The sequence below is a fragment of the Cavia porcellus genome, unplaced genomic scaffold (genome assembly GCF_034190915.1).
Source record: "Cavia porcellus strain 051 isolate PalLab524CR breed Dunkin Hartley unplaced genomic scaffold, mCavPor4.1 scaffold_3, whole genome shotgun sequence".
Lineage (NCBI taxonomy): Eukaryota > Metazoa > Chordata > Mammalia > Rodentia > Caviidae > Cavia > Cavia porcellus.
The window spans coordinates 32,379,238-32,402,342 of record NW_026947486.1 but is presented as its reverse complement, the minus strand read 5'-3'; the positions used below and the strand labels follow the sequence as shown (position 1 = coordinate 32,402,342).

General features: G+C 34.5%; 1 protein-coding gene across 5 annotated transcripts in view; it reads left to right on the top strand.

The window, feature by feature from the left end:
- Positions 1–23,105, top strand: part of Heph (hephaestin) — a 90,140-nt gene that overhangs the window by 65,762 nt on the left and 1,273 nt on the right. For all 5 annotated transcript variants that reach the window (XM_063245992.1, XM_013144527.3, XM_013144529.3 and 2 more), the window contains 5 exons: positions 14,994–15,100; positions 16,140–16,365; positions 18,824–18,963; positions 19,796–19,958; positions 22,024–22,068. In XM_063245992.1, the coding sequence (XP_063102062.1) occupies positions 14,994–15,100; positions 16,140–16,365; positions 18,824–18,963; positions 19,796–19,958; positions 22,024–22,068 (681 nt within the window). The remainder of the gene's footprint in view (positions 1–14,993; positions 15,101–16,139; positions 16,366–18,823; positions 18,964–19,795; positions 19,959–22,023; positions 22,069–23,105) is intronic.

The following is a 23,105-nucleotide window of genomic DNA, read 5'->3' as shown; positions in this document are numbered from 1 at the left end:
CTCTAAGCATTTTATAACATTCTTTGTGATTTTTGGAAGCACTTGTTTCAATTCAAAACACTTGTATGTTTTTCAGATTTTGTTATTTATTTCTGTGTTCTGTTCAGAGAAAATATTTTGTACAGTTTTAGTTTTGTATAAAGAAATATTTGATAGCCTATCATTCACAAACTGTTCTAGACAATGTTTAATATGCACTGTATTGTTGGGTAGAGTGTTCTAAATGTATTTATTAAGTCTAGTTAGTTTAGAGTACTGTTCATATCTTCTATTTTCTTATAGATACTCTGTTTAGGTGTTCTGTTCATTAGAATAAGTCCACATGATGTGTTGAAGTTTCCAACTATTATTTTTAAAAACTTTTTATTTTAAAGGGGTAAAATTAAACACAACAAAGCAGACCAAAATGGGACATAAGAAAGCAATGTAAGAGATATAAATTTCAAAGCTAGACGACCTGAGATCTCCACTCTATCACAATGTCTCTTGTTTTCTTCCAAATAGTTGTCTATGTCTTCACATAAAGAGAATTCATACAAAACAACATAGTATAAAACTGATCCAAACAGAATGAGGAAGGTGATTTAGGTCTTCAAAACCAGACAATAGGGAAGTCACCAATGGCTGTTGTAGAATCTCTCGTTGTCTTCAAAATAGCTGTCCATACTTTCATATATACTGAAGTTCAACAAAACATAACAGGGGGGGGGGCGGAGAGATTGCTTGGTTTCCTGATGATCCAGGTCCCAGCATGGCGTGGGTTCCAGTAAATGCTGGTGGCTCCCATCCTGGGGCTCTGTAGCTTGCCAGGCTCACAGCCACTAGCCAAGGGGCAGGGTTGCTTGGTTTCTCAATGTTCCAGATCCCAGCATGGCACAGGTCCCACTAAATGCCGGAGGCTCCCATCCTGGGCCGCCAGAACCTGCCACGTTCACAGCCACTCACCAGGGCATGAGGGGTTGCTTGGTTTCTCGATGTTCCAGGTCCTGGCATGGCACAGTTTCCAACTATTATTGTAGAATTATTTCTCCTTCATAGTCATCAGTTTTACCTCATGTATTTTGGATTTCTATTTTTTAGATCATATATATTTAATTATTACATCTGCTTGTTAATTCTTGTATATGTGCATACCATAAATTGTCTCCTGTAACATTTTTTGACTTAAAAATCTATTTATTCTCTCTTTCTATCCCCATTACTCTCTCCTATATCAGGGATAGAACTCAGGAGTGTTTATCTGCGCTGAGCTACATATGCATTCCTTTGTTTAATCTTATTTTGAGGCAAGGTTTCATTGAGTTGCTATTTTTTCCAGGATGATCCAAAATGCATGTTCCTCCTGCTTCAGGGTCACAGAGTGTACAACTGTTTTTTTTTTTTTTTTTTTTCTTTTCCTGGTGCATCCATTTTTATGTATTCACTTTTAACATAATTGTGTCTTTGTATTTAAAGTGAGTGTTTATAGAAAATATATGGTTGCTGTCATTTATGTCAATTTTTTAAGATATATGTTTAGCCAAATTTTTTGTTTAGTGTGTTTAATCCATTTACACTTAACATGACCATTGGTATTGAAAGATTTATTTCTGTTGTTCTGTTATTTGTTTTCTGTTTGTCTTAGGCCATTTTTGCCCCATAATTCTTTTACTACTAACTTTTTGTGTATAGTTGATATTTTGTAGTACACTATTTTGATTCCCTTCTCATTCATTTTTGTGCATAGTTCTCAAAATCTTTTTGGTGTTCCATTAAGACTATATTTAAGATCCCGAATTTATATCAGTCTATGGCAAACTGATGCCAATTTAATTCCTATAGCATATTCAAACTTTGCTTTACATATATTTTCCCTCACATAAATGTTACATTTTTATAAATTTATACTTGTATATATTATCCAATAATGCAAAGCTATAGTTACTTTTCTCCTTATTTCTCCTTATATAAAATAGGCATTTTCTCCTTATATAAAATAGGAAATAAAATGCAGGGCTATAAGCCAAATGTGTAGTATACCAATTTTTATATTTATACCTAAATATACTTTTAACAAAAGTGTGTTTCTCCGTATCACTTCAGTTTGTTATCCAATATTGTTTCATTTCATCTTGAAGGTCTTTCTTTGACATTTACAGGACAGATCTAGTGGTGTAGAACTCCCTCAACTTTTGTTTAATTATAATGTATTTATTTTCACTCCCTCTAAGTTCTATTATGGTCTTGGTTGAAAAATTGGTGGTTGCATTTATCTAGCATGTGAATCCATGGGTTCAATTCCCATTACAACAAAACAAACAAACAAACAAACACTATCATTAATTTTATTGAGGATTTCTTATGTGACAAGCTTCATGTAGTTTTTAAGTTTTCTCTTTGTTCTTGTTAACTACAGTTTCATAACAGTGTACATTGATGTGGATATTATTGAGTTTTATCTGACTTGGGGTTAGCTGAGCCTCTCAGGGGTATAGATTTATATTTTTTACCACACTTAAGAAATTTTTATCCATTATTTCTTCAGATATTGTTTGTCTCCCTTCTCTCTTTGACTATATAATGTGTGTGTGTTAAATTTGCTGTGGTACTATAACAAATTTTTCTCCATTTACTTTTCATTTTCTTTCTGATTCTCAGACTGAACATTTTCCACTCTTCTACTATCAAATTCACAGATATTTTTTTCCTGTTACTCCAAGTGTTCCCCTGAACTTCTATGCTGAACTTTTAATTTTAGGTGTATTTTTCAATCCCAGAACTTTGACTTGGTTCTTTTTAATTCCTGGTAGTGATCTTTTAATTTTGTTCATATATAGTTTATTTAAAATATTTTCTTTAGCGTTTGTCCATGTTTTCTTTGAACTATTTGAGTATGCATGAACAGTTTTGATAAACCACTTATTTTGGTAGAGTTATGAGAATAAGAGAAAGATTGGATGGCTCTAAGAGTGCAAAGGACATATTCTTTGAAAGCTTGTCTGTCTGTGAAGGCCAAGAAAAATATAGGAGTTTATAACTGGAGAGGAATCTGGGATCTAGTGTAGATTTTAATTTTTATGTATTTTTATGATTATTTTTTCTTTTTATTTTGAAGAGAATAAAACCAAAAGAAATGAAACAGAATAGAGACAATCAAAACAAAACATTGAACATGACACAAGACTTCAAAACAAGATAAAAGGAAACCAACAGTGGCTACCATGATACCTCTTGCTATCTTTCAAAATAACTTCCTATACCATCAGGTGAATAAAATCAAATAAAACAGAATAGAATAAAACCAATCAATACAAAACAATGAAAGCAATACAGGACTTCAAAACAAGACAATAGGAATACAACAGTGCAAAATGCATATTGTTATCTTCAAATTAGTGGTTTATAACATCAAACAATAAAATCAAACAAAATAAAATAGAAATAGTCAATCAAAGCAAACCAATGAACATGATACATGTCTTCAAAATGGCTACCATAATGCCTCTTGTTATCTTCAAGATAACTGCCTGTACCATCAGGCATACTAAAATCAAACAAAATAGAACAAAATAAAATCAATCAAAACAAAACAATGAAAGTAATACAAGACTTCAAAACAAGACAATAGGAATATAGCAGTTGCTACCATAATGCATCTTGTTATCTTCAAAGTAGTTGCTTATGCCATTAGACATAATATAAAACAAAATAAAATAGAATAAAATCTATCAAAAGAAAACAAGTAAATCAATATAGGACTTTAAAATAAGATAATAAAAAATCAGTAATGGCTACTGTAATATATTTTGTTATTTTTGAAATAGCAGTCCATACCATCACATATGATAAAGTCAAACCAAACAAGACAGAATAAAACCAAACTAAACAGAACAATAAAAACAATGCAGGGTTTTAAAATAGGATATAGATTAACAATGGCCGCTTCCTTGCCCCTCTAGACATCTCTTCCACTTTCACCTTCACAATGTCTATTGTGCATTTTGGAGCCCACTGACTCCTTTATTTTTTTATACTATGGAGACAACACAATGTTCACCCACATGACTGAAGCATTTCATCCATGAATATGATATCAAGTTGTATCCATTTACATACAAGAGCCTCAAGGTTATTTTCTTTACAACTGACTAGCTTTCCATTGTATAGAAATGCCATATCTTTCTTGTCCAGTCTTCAGTCTTTCTTGTCCCTACTTTTTTTCTGATTCCCTGTCTCATAAAGCATCGTTTTCCCTCCTTTGACTTTTGGTCTTCTATGAATTTCCTTTTGAATTAAATGTGTTTCTTGAATGTGAGTTTTATTTTCATTTCTTTTGGGTTTTTAATTTTCTTTTTGCTTTTTATTATTAATGTTTATTAATCTTACAAAGTATTGTGCTTCACTGCAATGAATATTTTACAATGGAATATTCTAGGCTTGAGTTTTTTAATATCATAGCCATTAGTCATATGTGACTATTTAAATTTAAATTAGTTAAATTAAGCTAAATTAATATTTTAGGCCCTTAAGTGTGCTAACCACAGAAGTAGTACTCTGTAGGCCTATATACCTCTAAATTAGGCACTGATCTTCTATTTGTTTTCTTTGATTACAAATGGAAAATCAAGTATTAGTTTCCTATATTCATGCTCCGGATTGTATCATTTTTCCATTTTTAGTTACCTTAACCCTTTGATTATCCATTGTCTCTGTCTCTCTGCCTTGGCTTCTCTCCCCTGCCCCAGTAGTCAATTTCTGTTTCTCTGCTATATCCATGCCATTAACATAAGGCCATTGTCTAGTACAGTGAGAGAAGTCTGCACATTTTATAGTAGAATGGTGAAGGTTTTTTTCAGGTGGCTTCAGTTTTATGATTAATCTTTGAGGCAGGATCATCATTGTTGTGGAGATATTTGTGGTAGGGTAGGAATTCTGAAGCAAAAAAATATGTATGAAAGTACTGATTTGGAGTATAGAAAAGCAAAGTATTTTGATATTCAATTTATACATATTTATATACGTACAGTGAGCTACTTTGATATGTGTATATGTTATGAAATTGTCAAGTCAGAGTAATTAGTTAATCTATCACTTTTAGTATTTATAATTTTTTGAAATCATTCAAAATTGTCTCCTGTAGCTATTTGGAAATATATAGTATATTACTATACAAAGTTATTGTTAGAAATAAATTCTGATATTCTATTACACAGTAGAGTAACAATAATTAAAATAATCTCTTTTGAGTGTTCTTTCAATTTTCTTCCTTTTCATTTTTCATTTTATTTCATTAATATATTATGTAGTGCATAATGTTTACATTCTTTGTGGAAAGTTGGTACATGTGCTAACATATTTTAATTCCTTTGTACACCACCTTTTCCCCACCTTCCTCCTCATATCTCTTCTTTCTTTCTTTCTTTTTCTTTCTTTCTTTCTTTCTTCCTTTCTTTCTTTCTTTCTTTCTTTCTTTCTTTCTTTCTTTCTTTCTTTTTCTCCTTCCTTCCTTTCTTCTTTCCTCCCTCTCCCTCTTCCTCCCTTCCTCCTTCCCTTTCTTCCTTCCTTCCTTCCTTCCTTCCTTCCTTCCTTCCTTCCTTCCTTCCTTCCTTTTCTTTTTGCTATGAAACAGATTAAGGATGCCAAATAGTGTACAGGATCCATTTGAGTTTTCATACAGTGAATTCCAAGGAAAACCAATCATCTTGTTAGTTTTTTGTATTTTTGTATTTTTTTTGTTAAATTTGAAAGAATTTTTAAAAATTATAACACTCAGTGTCCTGTAGGAGTGTGACGTGTTAGTTATGGGATTTTAAATAGGTGAAAACTTTCAGAAGAGAAATGGGAATGTTTATCAAGATTACTAGAGTTTTCTGTTCTCTTTGACTCACTAATTGTAAATCAAGATATTTACTGAAATATATGTAAGGCTGTGTGTTATAGCATTATAAGTAACAGAAAATGTGGATGTATCACAAATGCCCAACAAAGAAAAAACTTAATTACAGTAAATGCTTAAGATAGTTTTATAGCTATTAAATCATGTTTTTGAAATATTTTAGTAATATTGCAAAGTGCTAATGATGAAATGAAATAAAAGTCAGATTTCAAAACTACATTAAAATATGATTTTAATGTTATAAAATTAAGAAAAAATATATATGATACATGTCTCTATATATTTAATACAGTGAAAGTAAATACAGTTAAATCTGAGAGTTCTGATTTCTACTTTGAAGGATTATAGTGTCTTTCATATTGATTTTTGTATTTTCCATAGATTCTGAAGTAATCAGCATTAGGCACGTTTTATTTGTATATATTTTTAAAATTTATTTTAAAACATAGAAGCAATACATGAATATATTCTCACTATAAAATATTTAGATGATACAGATAAGCAGAATTTGCTTTGGTTCTCTCAACCCTAGCTGTCATCCCAGGGTAACTTACATTACTAGTTTGGTGCGTTTTCTTCTAGAGTACATCTTCTGTATTTACTCATATTTTATGTACATATATTACTATAAACAACGATTATTAGTTATTCTTTTTGGAAAAGTTGGAGTGAAGAATAAACTAAAGTGACCAAAGGAGTACCTCAGATTAATGGATGAACCAGAAGGGAATGGCATGTAAATATCGAAAGCAGTTTTAAGAAAGAGCTGGTCTAAGTTGTGAGACATAGCAAAAAATAAAAAATAATGTTTGAATCCCATCCACATCCCTTATCTCTTACCTTTGTGAAGCCAGGTAATCTAGTCCTATTGGCCAGTTGGACAGGTTGGTTTCAGAAGTTGTTTTGAGATAAGAAAATTAGAAGGTCTTGTAGACTGGAAGGTATTCAGTGTGGAAGTTCCAGAAGGGTACTGTGTTGGAACTCATGTGTTTTAATGTTCTAAACTCTCAAAATACTGACAACATGATCTCTATCTGTAATCTAACCACAACTGTAAATTACTTTCGTAGAGTTAGCCACCTAGGGTCTCATTGGTTCACAAGACTTAGCTACTTTTGCTTGATGAAGGGATGGGTGCTTGACATTACAACAGTTGGCTCATAAACCTTATACTGTTAATTTCTTAGCTCATAGCACCAGAAATTAAAAAATAACGTACAAAAATAGGAATGAGGTGGTGTGGGACTTTCGGTGAAGACGGGGCCAAACATTGTTATTTCTGTTCATTCATTTGTCAAAGCTAGATTCCAAGGTTCAAGGGCCACCCTGAAGTGGGAGAAAGATAAAAGAGGCAGAAATAAAATGGAGAAAGAGGCCAGGTTAAGGATCAAAGTGTATCATGAATTAAAAGAAGTTTATGGTGATAACATAAGGATATCAAACATTTGCATGTTTTGGGCTGGTTGTATGGTAGCATACTAGTTTGGCTTAAGCTCTGAGGAATGAGGCTTGAAGGCAGGATAGACACATAATTATCCCTTGGCCTGTTATCCTTTTCATACTGAGTATTATTGAACCCAGATGCCTTGCAATCACAGATGCCTTGCAAGTTCTACTAGTAAGCTATATCACCAGCCTTTTCTAACATTTTATTTGCAGATAGACTTACAACTTGGCCTCAAATTTACAATCTGCCTTCATCAGTTCCTGAGTAGATGTGATTACAAGCATGCACCATCACACTGGACCTCTAGTGACTTCTTTTTATTAGTACATGTTTGAAATACATCATTAATTCATTCATTGTGGGGAGTTAGCACATTCACAAATCATACTTTTTCCTCTTATCTTCTTTCTCCTCTCCTATCTCAGCACTCCCTCTGTCTCTAGATCATCTTCCCATATGCAAAAGGACTACCTCTTACTTTCCTGTTATCTAACCTTATTTTGTTCTTTACATTATTTATATTTTGGGTTTCATTAAGAGAAACCATTCAGTATTTAACCTATGTGTCTGATGATTTCACTTAGCTTTTTACTCCCAAGATAAATCAAATTTCCTGTAAATGACTCAAATTTATCCTGGTTTTTAGAGAACTAATTCTGTATTGTGTGTGCATGCCACATTTTCTTTATCATTTATCTGCTGATGGATATATATATATGCCACTTTCAAGATTTAGCTATTCTGCGTTGTGCTGTTATAAATGTCTATTTAAGTATTACCTCTATGTTTATTACAAATACTGGCCTGAAGTTTTGTTTTGTTTAAGTCATTGTCTAGTTTTAGCATCAGGACAATGCTAGCTTCCATGAATGAATTTGGCAGTACTCCTTCTTTTACAATTTTATCAAGAGTTTGAGAAGTACATGCATAAGTTCCTCCTGTAGCTCTTACAGCATTCAAGTGTGAATTCATTGGGTTCTGAGACTCCTTTTTTGATAAGTTGCTTATTACGCCTCAATTTTATTATTTGCTATTGGACTAAAGTTTTTTATATTTTCTTTGTGTAGTTTCTGTCAATCATATGTGTTCTTAAATTTGTTGTTTCCTTCCAGATTCTCCATTTTATTTGAGTACATGTTTTCAAAATTGTTAATTACAATCTTCTGGATTTTCATGGTGTTCATTGTGATTTTATTGTTTTCATATGTAGTTACATTGATAGGTGTCTTTTACTTCCTTTTTTGGGAAATTTGGCTAGGGGTTTGTCAATTTTGTTTTCCCTTTCAAATAAGCAGGTCTTAGACTTATTAATTCTTGATAACTGTTGTACTGAATCCTTTAATTTCTGCTCTGATCTTTATAATTTTCTTCTTCAAATGACTTTTGGAAACAGCCTTCATTGTGTTTTATAAATTCTGGTTTCTTGTAGTGGTATTAATAATATAGGAGAAATATAACTCCCAGCCTACTAGATGTAAGATGTGCTTAATTTGTGTTCCCCAAAAATCACAGAATGAATTCTAAGGAACAATGGAGGTAACTATAGGAAAGATGTATTGAGAGGTAGCTGTGGAGAGATTGAGGGGGTTCTAAAAGTAGGTTACTACCAAGGTAATTTCTCTAAGAATGTTTTATAGAGTAAAATAATGAGATGAGCACAGTGTGGGTCAAGCTATAATGAACCAATGAGACTTCATTGGACTTATATATACATAAAATAGATAACAAATAGAAACGCTCAACTAAAATTGATACAATAGGGAAGCAGGTCAGCAAAGGTACACAGAAAGAAAAAAGGCATTTTTTGGGGAAAGGTATGGGTCCAGATAATCTAGTTCTGAACCTTGTTGATTGATATCTGTCTAGACTTCCTGGACCAGGTGGTACTAATTATAGTACAGTTTCAAGTTACAGTTTACCCCTTAGGGAGGTATGTAGATGTGGCTATTGCATCTTTATCTTGAGGGCTAGTGCTCTTCATATGCACCACCAAACACAATTCTGATGTCTTTTTATGTTGACTTCCTTGACAGTTCAGTCCCTCTTGACTGTATATTAATTCCTATCTAACTTAACTGCCTATAATGTGCACCCACTGAAGAGCTGTCCATAACTGTGGTGAAGTTTCAATGCAGCTGCTTTGAGCTGAGAAGAGTGGGTGTAGGGGAAACTGTAGTCAGAGTCTTTCTTCAGAGGACCAATCTAATGGGCCTTGGATAGAAGTCACATTGTACTTTACCAGTTGTTAACTACCTTTACAACATCTGTCCAGGGGATACTAGAAAGAGAAGTTTGGCAGATTTGTCATTAGTTCCATTTGCATGATCATTTGGAGTTTGGCAGCCTCCAGGTGAGAATAAAAAAAAATTCCAAGAAATTAAAGCACGTATAATCAAATCATGAGCACTAGAATGGAAAGGTAGCTTGGGGGAAAAAGCTGTGTCTAGACAATCCTTTCAAAGGACTGGAATGGTGTTTGCAACCAGCTAGCTGTTAGACTCCTTTACTGATAGAGGTTATCTATAAGTCTGATTTTTGGTCACAATTCCCTCTAGCTTTAGCTATAAGATTCAGAGTTTGGTAGTTTTGAAGGACATTTTAGGTAATGAATTTTAAGACTCTTGCTGAGTTTTTATAGCTTTCACTCTAGCTTTCTAGCCTCACTAAACCATAACAAAGATCACCCACAGGTGTAGCTAGAAACTGCAGGCAGGAATTAGTGATTGGATCCCCATTTCTAAATCTACTTTTACTATCATGGTATTGTTTTTATATAAATTTTGGTTATACTTTTCTGTTGGTTATCAAAGGTCAATTTAAAATAAGTATTGTATTAAACAAAATCAAACTAACCAAGAATTTGAACAGATATTTTCCCAGAGAAAGTATTTTAAATGGTCTGTAAATGCAAGAGAAGGTGACCTATAAGCCATTAAAAAAAAGAAAATAAAAATTGCAATGAGATGATACTCCTTATTTGCTAAGATGGTAAAGGTAAAACTAAGGAAAAATAGTTTTTTAAAAATTTATTTAAGAAAAAAGACACAAAGAAGAAAAACAAAAAGCAAAGAGACAACAACAAATGCAAAACAGTAACACTATAGGTTTTCAAAACAAGATGATAGGAATTTAACAATGGTTGTTCTACTAAGTATTATTACCTTCAAAAGGGTTGATTAGATTACCAGACATAGACATGTAAAATTGAGATAGTCATATGAGAATTAACTGTTCATTTCTAAGAACTAATAGAATTAGTAGTATAGTCACCATGAGTATCTTATAAATATATAAAGGTTTTTGAAGTGAGTATTAATGATCTTGTGTTTTTACATGGTCTGCAGTGATTTTATCCTTTTTATTTCTTAGTCGTGTGTTTTTTGAGTTTTTCTTTCCTCTTTTTGATGAAGTTAGCAAGTGGTTTATCAATTTTATTTATTCTATCAATGAAACAATTCCTCAATTCATTAATTCTTTCTTAGTTTCAATTGCATTGATTTCTGTTCTGATCTTTATAATTTCCTCTCTTCTTTGGACTTTGGCTTGACTTGGTCTTCTTTTTCTAGAAGTTTGAAGTGCTGCACTAGGTAATTTATTTTTGCTCATCCCATTTCTTAATGTGGGAATTTACTGCTATAAGTTTCCCTCAAGACTGCTTTCATTTTGTCCCACAGATTCTGGTAAATTTTATTTGCATTTTTGTTTGCTTGTAGATATTGCTTAATTTCTTCTTCAGTTTCTTCTGTGACCCGTTGGTTACTTAGGAGGGTGTTTCTTAATTTCCATGTGTTTATGGGGTTCTTGTGGATTTTTTGTCTTTAATTTCCAATTTTATTATGCTATGGTCAGGTAATATGAATGGGATTATTGCAGTTCTTCTTTAGCATGTTCTGTGTGTTAATGTACAGTCTATTTTAGAGAATAATTCGTTTGCAGCTGTACAGAATGCATATTCTGATGTTCTAGGTTGGAACACTTGATACACATCTACTAGGTGCATTTATTCACAAGTCTGATTCAGTTCTATTATTTCTCGCTTATTTTTGTTTTATTGATCTGTCTCTTCTTGTCAATGGGGTGTTAAAGTCCCCATTATAACTGTATTTTTACTTATTTGATTTTTTATGTCTATGAAGATCTGTCTTATATAGTTGGGTTCTCCTATATTTGGTACATATATAGTTATGAGTTTAATCTCTTCCTCTTCAAGTTTTCCCATAATAAGTGTGTAGTGACCTTCTTTATCTCTTTTGATTGTTGTTGGTTTGAAGTTCACATTGTCTACATTCAGAATAGCTACTCTTGCTTTTTTCTGGGTTCCTGTCACAAGGAGTATTGTTTTACATCTTTTGACTTTTAGTCTATGAATTTTCTTTTGAGTTAACTGTGTTTCTTATACATAGCATATTGTTGGATTTTGTTTCTTTATCCACTCTGCCAATCTATTTCCTTTTATTGGTGAGTTGAGGCCATTTACATTCGTGGTTATAACTGATATGTACTGACTTATCCTTGTCATGTTATCTTTCTATTGTTGGCTTTCTACTTTTTCTGTTTGTTTTCCCTGATTAGTGGTTTCCTTCTACTGTTCTTGAAATTGTAGGTACCTTTATCTCTTTCTTGAATATCTTTTAGTACTCTTTTTGTGTTGGTGTGGTGGTCCTGAATTTCTTCTATTGCTCTTTGTCATGGAAGTATCTTATTTCTCCCTCGATTTTGAAAAATACTTTTTTGAAAGTACATCAGTCTGAGTTGGAAGTTGTTTTCTTTCAGGACTTGAAATATTTTACTCCAAGCTCTTGTTGACTTGAATGTTCGTGTTGAGAAGTCTGCTGTGATTCTGATAGGCTTTCCTTCATAGATGATCTATTTCTTTTCACTGATGGATTTTGCTATTCTGTTCTTGTGCTGAATTTTGGAGAACCTAATTGTTATATGTATGAGTGAAGATTTATTTTCCTTTTGACTTATTGGGATTTTAATATGCTTCACTTATCTGTATGTCAGATTCATTTCCTATCTTTGGAAAAATTTCTGCTCTCATTTCTGTAGTCATCTTATGTCATTTATATTGACCCCTGGTTTTTCTTTTTCTTTTCTTTTCTTTTCTTTCTTTCTTTTTTTTTTTTTTTTTTTGCCTATTTCCTTTTTATCAGTACTGGGAATCGAACTCATGACCACCTGCTTGCAAGGCAAGCACTTATGCTGCTGAGCTAAATCCCCAGCCCTGACCCCTGGTTTTTCATTGACACCTATCGTTGACACAGAGCTTGGATCCTCCATGCAGCTTGCAAGGATCCATCCACAGATTGTGGCACTATGGCCTTGTTCCAGGCTGGGTGGAGTTCAGAACCTCCAGGACCCATGTGGCCCTAGAGTGTGGTGCAGAGGCCTTGAACCTAGCTAAGTAGAGTTCAGCATCTCTTGGGCCCAAGTGGCTAGCCAACATGAGCCCTCTGAATGTGGTGCTGGGGCCTTGCTTCTGGCTGTGTGGAATTTAGATCTTCCAGGACATGTGTGCTAGCTGGAGTGCATCCCTGAAGTATGGCATTGTGACCTTGTGCTGTTATATGTGGAGCTCAAAATCTCCAGGACCTGTTGGTTAGGCTGGTTTCTCCCTGATGGATTGCTCTGGGGCTCTGTGTGAAGCAGGGCTTGGTACCTCTGTGACCTTTGAGGCTGGCCAGGTATTCCCCCAATGGATTGTGATGAAATTCTGGGCTGCACAGAGCTTGGATCCTCCATGCAACTAGCAAGGATGCACTCCTGCATATGGTGCCAGGGCCTTACACCTGGATAGAAGGATTTCAGAGCCTCTAGACCATGAAGGTAGCTGGTATGCACCTCCAGAGTATGACACTGGAGTCCTTGCTCCTGACTGGGTAGAGTTCAGAACTTCCAGAACCTGTTAGGTTAGCTGCGACACACCTATGAACTGGAAAAATAGTTTTGATAAAAGAATTGCGGCATTGAAACCCTCATAGTGCTCAGTCCTTCTGCAGCTAATTTGGAAAGTATTTTGGGTATTCCTCAAATGGTTAAACTGAGTTACTATATAAGCCAGTAAATTCCACCTCAATGTATACACTTAAAAAAATAAAGTTGTAACATTAGCACCAATACTTGCACACAAATATTGACACTAGTCATTTTTTCTGTGCTGAGGATTATACATAGGGCACTGCATATAGTGGAGAAGCACTGTACATACCACTGAGGTACATTTGTAGCCCTTGTAACAGTGTTACTCATAATAAACAAATAGTAGAAATGACCTAGATGTTCATCCAATGGTGAATGGATGAATAAAAATACAGTAGTCTCACAAAATGGGATATTTGGCAATAAAATACAATTGATTACTGATATATGGTACAACATGAGTGGACCATGAACACATTAGTCAAAATGAAATATTCTATTAATAGAAACTAATCCACTGTATAATTCCATTGACATGAAATGTTCAGGATGAGACAGAAAACATTTGAATTATTTCTTTAAGATGATGGATAGATTATAGCGTGACAGAGTTATAGAGGTTTGTTTTGGTGGTGTTGGGATGAAAAAATGGATCATGTTGGTGGCTATAAAATTCAGCAAATGAAGTAAAAAGCACTGAATTATAAACATCATTTATTTATAGGTAATATTTTTACTTGTGTATTATTTTATTTACATATATATGTTACGATGTGACAATTTGATACATATATCAACAAAATTTACTAAAAGATTAATATGCCAGCAATTGGAAACTTGATTAGAGCGACCAAGACTGGTGGGAAACAGACTTCTTAGGAGATTTTGCAATAGTTTAGGTGAGAAAATAGTCTAAATTAAGACAATAATAGTGGCAATTCGAATAAGTTGAGGATGGTTATAAAACACATTATAGAGGTAGAATCAATAAGACCCGCTATTTTGTTCCATGTTGAATGGATGAAGTTAAGGAGGCAAAGAAGACTGAAGTTTTGAATCTGAGTAACTAGGACAGTGATGATGTTATCGATATATAATAGATGTGTAGTTTTAGGAAAAATGTTTTCTGATGGAGATGAGTTCCTAACAATTTAAATTGTTTTGTTTTTGTTGTTGCTAGAGATTAAACCCAGGGCTTCATACCTGCTAATCAAATGTTAAGCCACTGAGCTACATCTCTAACTCAAAAATTTCAGTTTTATGATGCCATCAATAAAACTTTCAAATGATGTCTACGATCAAATTGAAAAATTAGGATTAGAGTTTAGTAAAAAATGGAGGTTTGGCTAGAATTACCTGTTTTAGATATGTCAATGTTTAGATCACAAGTTACATCAGGAAAGTACCTGAAAGATTCCATAGAGAGTCAGAAAAATCTTATCTTGTTTTTACAAGAGGAGGAAAATAGATCAGAACAGTTAAAAAAGGGAGGACATTAGTAGCAGAGCTACATTACTAAAGGTTTGAACCTGAACCTTTAAATGTGAGGACAGAATTGTTGAGAATGTCCCTAGAGGAATTTTCTTTTCAAAATTTCATAAAAATAAAACGGAGCCTGATGTGGAAATGATGGAAGTTAAAAGTTGTAAAGTTGTTGGCATTTCCCTACCACAGAATTTTAAGGATAACTGGGTTCTGACCTAAATTTCTTATCTGGTTCAACTTGATATTCCTTATTGCCATTCCTAGGTGAAGTGCTCACTTACCAGTGGAACATCCCAGAGAGCTCTGGCCCTGGACCAAATGACTCTGCATGTGTTTCCTGGATCTATTATTCTGCAGTGGATCCCATCAAGGTAAATACAAGATTGGTTGTCTGGAGGGGGGTCTGCCTGGCAAAAGATAACCTAGCAAAAATGTGTAGCATGAAGTCCAGGGGCAAGATACTATAGCCTACAATTTGGGGATACTATATGAAATGCTAAGCTCATTTCAGTAGTTGGGAAGAGGAATAAAAGAAAGAGTAATTTTCTTCTGTATATTTTCTTCCTCGTCTCTTCTTTTTGTGTTCCACAGGATAATATACTATCATTCAAAAAGTTGGAAATGATTGCTATAAGAATTAGAGCTCTAGTTCTGATTTGCCTCTAACTTCCTTTTAGAATGACTTTTAAAAATTCAATGTGCCTCTGCTGCTTCTTCTGGAAAATCTGTCTAGCCTATAATCAATTTTTTTCCAAGAGGAGATTAATTAATAATATTTATTTTATTTTAATTAATTTTGATTCAATTTTGATATAGATAATGATCACATTCATTATAAAGAATTCTTTCCAATACACAGTATATGTTGATTCGTCTTTTTACCCCAATTCCCTCAGCAATCATTTATTGTCTAATACATTTTGGACATTTTACTTGGTGCTTTGAAGGATACACATGTTGAGATACATTTCCACTTTCAAAAAAGATAAACTAGTTGAGTAAGAGAAAAGTTAAGACGTTATCACAATGGAAGCTACATATCTTTGAACCTTAAAAGTCATTAGATATGTGATGTAGAGGAAAAGAGGGCTTTGTAGGCAGAGGGAACAGCTTGGAAAAACATTGAGTTGTGGAAGTTCATGGTTAATTTAAAGATCAATGAATAGTTAACATTGAAGTTAGCAGTGAATAGTTAAAGTATAGTTATATAGGACATCTTATCTATGTTACAAACAATTACAAGAATTTTTTCAAATAACATATGATAGTAGCATGATCATAAATGTAAGACATAATGATGAGGTGCTGTAAGACATTTTGATGAGATGCTGAGGGGCATAGTGGTTCCTTGCAGAGCAGTGCCACTCAGGAACAATCCCATCTTTCTTTCCCTCTTCCTTCTTTTTTCAGGACCTGTATAGTGGCTTAGTAGGGCCCTTGACTATCTGCCGAAAAGGCATCTTGGGGCCCCATGGAGCACGAAGTGACATGGATCGGGAATTTGCTTTGTTGTTTTTGATCTTTGATGAAAACCAGTCTTGGTATCTAGAGGAGAATTTGGCAACCTATGGGCTCCAAGAGCCAGGCCATGCTAAGCTACAGAATGAGACTTTCTTGGAGAGCAATAAAATGCATGGTACGTAAAAAAAATAAACTAGCCATTTTTCAAAAATGTCTTCTCTGCTTGGTTGCATGTGGATATCTGATAAATCCATTACTACCTAAGGGAACATAATTCTGGAAACTATGGAATGGTTGGAAGTAGAATGAGGATGAATTGGAAATATCCTTGTTATTTATATTTATATTTATTTATAAATTCAGAGCATATAGCTGCTCCAGATTAGATTTGGTATTCAACAGTATACTAATTCTGTAGTGTTGTGATGGTGACACAAACAAATTTTTAATATATTGGAGAAGACAAATGGACATTTATGTTGTTATTTATATCTTTGTTTCAAAATTTAAATTTAGTCTCTTACGTTATTTCATTACCATCCTGAGTATGGGATCTGGTTTTTCAACAGGTTGTCTGTTTTTAAAATAAAATTTCAATTTACAGGTGGAATAATTATGGCTGAACCATAGCACAGTGTTCAAGCAATTGATGAGCATATGCAAGGTCTTGTGTTAAATCCCTAGCACCAAGAAAAAAAACATATAAATGAATTATTGGAGAAGAGAGATTCATGAAGCAACGTACTGGCTTTATGCCACATAAAAGGAAGAATATCTTGATTCTTAAGTAGGTTTAGAGGGAAATTGTGCATTGAATCTTCTCTTTGCTCTACCTGTCTGGGTAGCTTTTCAAAAAGAAGAGAAAGTATCAAATAATAGGGAAAGCTTAAATGCCGTGGAATTTATGAAGTGATCTCTCATAACCCCTTCTAGTTCAACATTTCTTTGATCTGAGAATGAGGTGCAGATTTAACGAGGACTCTGATGGAACCCAGAAGTAGTATCTCATTGTCTCATAGTAAAATCTATTTCAACTTGATGGAGAAATGAGTGGTTAACATTTGAACAGACAGCTCACAAATTGCGCTTTGTAGTTTCTGTCAAATGAGAGAAATAAATGGAAAAAACGGAATGAGGGCACAGTGAGGTCCTAATGCAGGAGTTAGAGTAATGTTCACATTCATCTTTTTGTTTATGAATCCATTCATCCTAACTTTACAGATTTTAATCTGCCTACTATATCTACACAAAAGATAATTTTGACTACTTTCTGAGTGCTGGCTCTTGATATATAAAAATAAATAATTAAGGAGTATAAGGAGGCAAATAAATAACCTTCTCCTCTTTTCTTCCTGATTATTAAACTGAGAGATGCTTATGATCAAATGTATGTTTTATCACTGGGAAGGCTAACTGAAAAACTGAATTAATTTTACAACTAAGTGTGCTTGCTCATACTCCTTTGTAATAGATAGATTTTCTACTTTATCACTGACTTAGATGGACAATATCTTGATCCTTGCCAGAAGCAGTCTTACTCAGTGAAGTAGAGAGTCAATTTGCACTTCATTCTTTGAATAGACTTATAAGAAAGGGAAAAGATCCAGAAGAGTCTGAGTTGAGCATGTTGGTTCTTCTGCCAAATTCACAATTAAGTGACGATAATCAAAGAGAAGACTATAATTTTACCTTATCTTATTTCTGTTCTTGAGAAATAAAGTAGACATTACCTTTCCTTAGTAAGAAGATAAACAGTGGGAGAAAATTGTTCTGGCTCAAGTCCAGTGCCAGTGTGAACTAAAACATTAATAATTACTTTGGTGTCTTTGAAACACAGGATGCATTTTTGGAAAAGAAAAATGAGGAAGCTCATGCATTAATAATATTAATTAAATGACTGTTATAGTTTTGCAAAACATTTATTGAAGGGTAAGATATCTGTTCATTACTCTGAAAACACACAAGGAAGCTATACTACTGTAGTACAAACATTTATTTTCTGCTTGGTTGGGTATATGAATTTCCACATCTTAAAGATAATGAAATTTAGAAGGCAGTTTTTGGTATGTTCTAGTAATTTGTGTTCCACTAGTACTGGAGGACTTTAGAGGTGCAAGTAGGTGTAAGGAATTACAGATATGGAGAAGAAGCAGGAGACCAGGAAAGTTTTCTTGCAGAAGGGGAGGTTTTGATTGAGTTTTGCAAAAATGGACAAAAAGAAGCAGGATTTCTGGGAAGAAGTTTAAATATAAAAGGACACAAATAATATGTATGAATTATTTGGAATACAGTGGTGAAATCATTCTAATTGGAATAAATGTGTTGGGTAGTGGAAGATAGGTCTGGGCAGGTGGTTTGAAGGACTTTATTGGCTGAGCTATGAAATCGTGGACTTGCTCCTTAGGAAAGAAGGGAGTTATTGAAATATTTTAAGCAACAGAATGACAAGGTCAAATTAGTTATGTAAAGAGATACCTCTTACTAACAATAATGAAAAATTGGAGGAAGATAAATGAAATAGGCATGAACCAAATTAGGAGCCTTTTGCTGTCATCAGAGGTATTGGGAGCTAGACCTAGAGATGTGGCAAAGTCAAAGGGAGAGACACAAGACCATTTTTTTTTCTTTCACAGCCATCAATGGGAAGCTCTATGCCAACCTCAAGGGTCTTACCATGTACCAAGGAGAAAGAGTTGCTTGGTACATGCTGGCCATGGGCCAAACTGTTGATCTACACACCGTCCATTTCCATGCAGAAAGCTTCCTCTATCAGGTAAGCTGGAAATAGTTTTAAACTCCTTAGGATTGGTTAAAGGAGTGCCTGTAATCATTGAGTAAGGAAGGAAAAGCAAATAATAAGATAAGTTTTCTAGTAGACAGAGAATTGACCTGGAAATTCTTGCCTGGCTATATATACCAAGGTCCATCATTTCTCTGTTTAGCTTTCTCTCCTAACATGGTTGAGAAAGGCTCATTTACCAGGTAATGGGATTGAAGCAATAAACATCTTTGGGTGTCAGTCAAGGACTTGAGACTCATTGACAGATTATCATAAAAGCAAGAAATTTTATATACCAGAATCTCTGAAAATATAATCAATTATAAGAAGAACGTCAATGGAATGATAGGTAGGTTTTAAAGAACGTTTCACCTTAGGAAAAGAGCACAGAGTTGAAGGTATTGATAGAGACTTAAAGATATAGAAGTGGTAATAAAAATATTGACAAAGATAAAAAAATTAAATTGAGTTTATTTTTAAAGGAAATATGTGCCCTTTAATACAGGTAGAAGCTTAAGCCAAATTCTCCAAATTTCAGCAAAAAAAGAAGAAAAGATAAAGAGATATTAATCTTGAGTCCCCTAAAGGAAATGTAGAGTGTCTTTTACTTCAGAAAACTAAGAAAAATTAGGAAAATGTCATTCATTAATTTAATTAATGTTAATAAGTTTTAGGAGAAATGAAAAAGTAGATGTTTAAACCTACTCTCTGGTCTAGGAATCTCATGTCCCTGGTGTGAACATGATAGACTTTCAGTTCCTATAAAGCTGTAAGGTGTTTGCTATGTGCTTCACTTCCTCTACCCTACTTCCAATCGATCACACAGAGTGGACAAAGCTACCGTGCAGATGTGGTGGATCTGTTTCCAGGGACTTTTGAGATTGTGGAGATGGTGACCAGCAACTCTGGGACATGGCTAATACACTGCCATGTAACTGACCACGTTCATGCTGGAATGGAGACCCTCTTTACTGTCTTATCGAGAAAAGGTAAGATCTAGCTCCCTGAGATGGGTCATCTTTATCTAGCCTATACAAATCAGGTACTACCAAGAAGCTACTTACACCACTTCTGATCTAAGAAGAAGTAGGTATTAGTATAGACCATGCTTGACCAAGTAGGTATTAGTATAGACCATTCCTTGCTCCAGGAATTCCCCCTAACAATATTTCTCATTTTCTACTGCTGCGCTGAAGCTTGCATCTGTCTTATTTATTTTAATATTCTGCAGCTTTGTCTTCTGAGAAAATGCTTTTACTTTTGCAGTTTTGAGGCTGCAAAGGGTGGAGACCCACTGATTTCCAGGATGCCCTCAGGCCATATTTTTTTATTCCTCTGTTCTTTCTCAACTATCAAGAAAGGTCTCAGCTCTATCTTTGTAGTCCACAGCTTTCTGGTCAAACTTACAGCATTTTGAATCACCCTGCTGGGCTCTTTGTTCTTCATTCACAACATAAATCTGCATAAACACCCCCACCGTAGCCATGCCACAACCTCAGCATTCCACTGCCTTGAAATTTCTTCTGACAGATTAGTTAGTTTACTGTCCCTAATCTTGGTCTCAGGCAAAGTCTCTGGACATGAGCAAAATGCAGACACACTTTCTACTAAGCCATAACACATCATCTGGACTCTAATAACCAATACAGTCCTACTTTCCAGCAGAAACCACCAGAGTCTGGTCGTTATCAGCAGGCTTTCCATCAGTCTTTTGGTCTCCTGAGTTATGACCAGAATAGACATGCAAAACAGCCAAAGCTGTTCCAGCACCACTCTTTCAGGTCTCCAAACTTCCAAACTCTTCCCCCAAGGTATTCCCAAAGGCTCTTGAACCACATGATCAGGTACAGTTAGCTTTGACCTCACCCCACTGGTATCCAATTATGTCTTGATTACATTTCTCTCATTGTTGAGACAAAATACCGGATGCTCAAAGTGAGGCAAGGAAAAGTTTATTTATCTTAAGGTTTTGGAGGTTTCAGTCCATACTCAGCAGGGTGGCTTGGCTAAGGGGAAGCCATTCAAGGCAGCCACAGAAAGCAAGAACAAAAAGGGCAGAAGAGGGAAAAAACACACCTCATTGCCTCCCTTAAAATGTATGCCAGTTACCTACTCCAGGGAGGGTGCAGCACTCACACTGCCAATTCCAGTGCTAGACAACAAGCTACAGTCACAAACTCTACATTCAGTTGCTCCATTACTGCATGAAGCTTGAGGGCCCATCTGAAAAAAAAAAAAAAAAAACCTCATTAACAATGAGGAGTGAACAAATGCTAATAGAGTGATAACACAAAAATAGGAAGTTATTGTTAGATATCTTATTTGTGAGATGGAGCAATACTGGATAACAGGTATAGTATAATCTTGGAAGTGAGTGGTAGAATTGGAGTGAATTTGAAAGCACTAGAGTTAAAAGGTCCAGATACTATGAGGCTTGAGTGTTGGATGGTTCAGTATACCTGGTGGACACTGAGCAAGACCAAGCTAGGCATTAAAGAGAATAAAGAAAAAAAGTGAGGGGAACAAGTACATAATAGTAGTAAAAATTGTTTTGGCTTTGTTAGTCAAACAATATGAGATGTAAAAGAGATAGAACTGTACTAAAAAGAATGGAACAAGGTATTGTGAGAGGGTAATTGAGATGCAGACCTGAGACAGGGGTCAGTCTCATCAAACAAGGGAGAAAAATAGTGTTCTAAGAGTTTGTGTAGAATGAATTTGAATAGGACCAGAGGCTTCTTGAAGGAAGATTGGAGGCAGTAGGAAAAAAAGCAATAATGGTGATAGAGAAGGTACCAAGAAACATGTAAATAGTGGCAGAGAAGTCAGTTACATTTTAGCCTCCTGATGCTGAACTTTTGCTCATATTCTGTGTCCCTAATCAAAATTAGGTCAACATATTGGTGTGGACTTTGAGTGTAAAGTAGGTAATTTCATTTTCATTTTTGCTTTCTATATGCCAAAAGATTTCCACAACCAATACCAACCTCCCATGGGAATCCTATAGGATGACAGAAAAATTAAAGGAAATAACATCTTGTTTTTTTTCACCAGAATACTTAACCACTGTCACTACCACCACCAAAGAGACTGGAAAAGGTAGGTACCAACTGAGAAGTTGCATGTGGAGTATGTATTTATATATGCTTGTGTATGGTGCTCCTAGCAAGCGGGACTCATATGAATAAAAGCTGGGCACAATGATACTAGTGTCCTGAGATTTTTCTAAAACTTCAGATGTCAGGGGACCAGATTTGGCTTTGCTCAGCACATTTATTCTCTCTGGTTTCCACTCCCAGACTCTGGAGTCAGGGAGAACAGCCTCATACCCAGTTGGAGGATGGTATCTTAGCCTCTTACCTAATGTGTGAGAGGAAACAAAAACTAAGAACTTCTCGGTTAGGCATGAAAAATCTGTGGCACAGACATGGATTCCCACCGAGATAATGTTAACAAAGACCAGATGGCTTTCAACGGTTACTTTTATTATGGCATCTTTCCCCTTCTTCCATGGAATGCCAAACACTTAAATCTTTGGAACTAACATTTTAGCCGTTTGAGAAAACAGAGATGTTTGTTCTTTGTAACATAGGTCCAAATTGCAGTGTCTATCTCATTTGTAACTTGAGTAGGAGATTAAAAAAAAATGTATGCTAGTGAACAAGCAATTACAGAACATCTGTTTACTATGGGAGGTTTTGAGTGTTTGCAGAAGTCTTAATGATTTGCCTATATATCTTATGAACTATTAACCAGATCCTAGGGCATAACCTAAAGAAGTTAGCAAGAGATAAAATAAACTTGTAATGATAGGATTCAGACTTCATTTCCTTCAACCTTAGAATCTCATTATTTTATTTTTTATTTTAAAGAGGGAAAAACAAAATAATAATGAAAATACGAGAAAAATAAGAAACAAAAAAGACAAATAAAGAACAATAACAGAAAAAAAACCAAAACAGTAATGATATAGGCTTTCAAAACAAGGTGATAGTTACTTAACAAAAGTTCCTATTTGACCTAGCTATGCTGCTTCTGGGTATATTCTCAGAAGAATTGATAATATACCACAGTGACATATGTGCACCCAAGTTTATGGTAGCACAATTTGTAATAGGTCATTATTTTATATATGA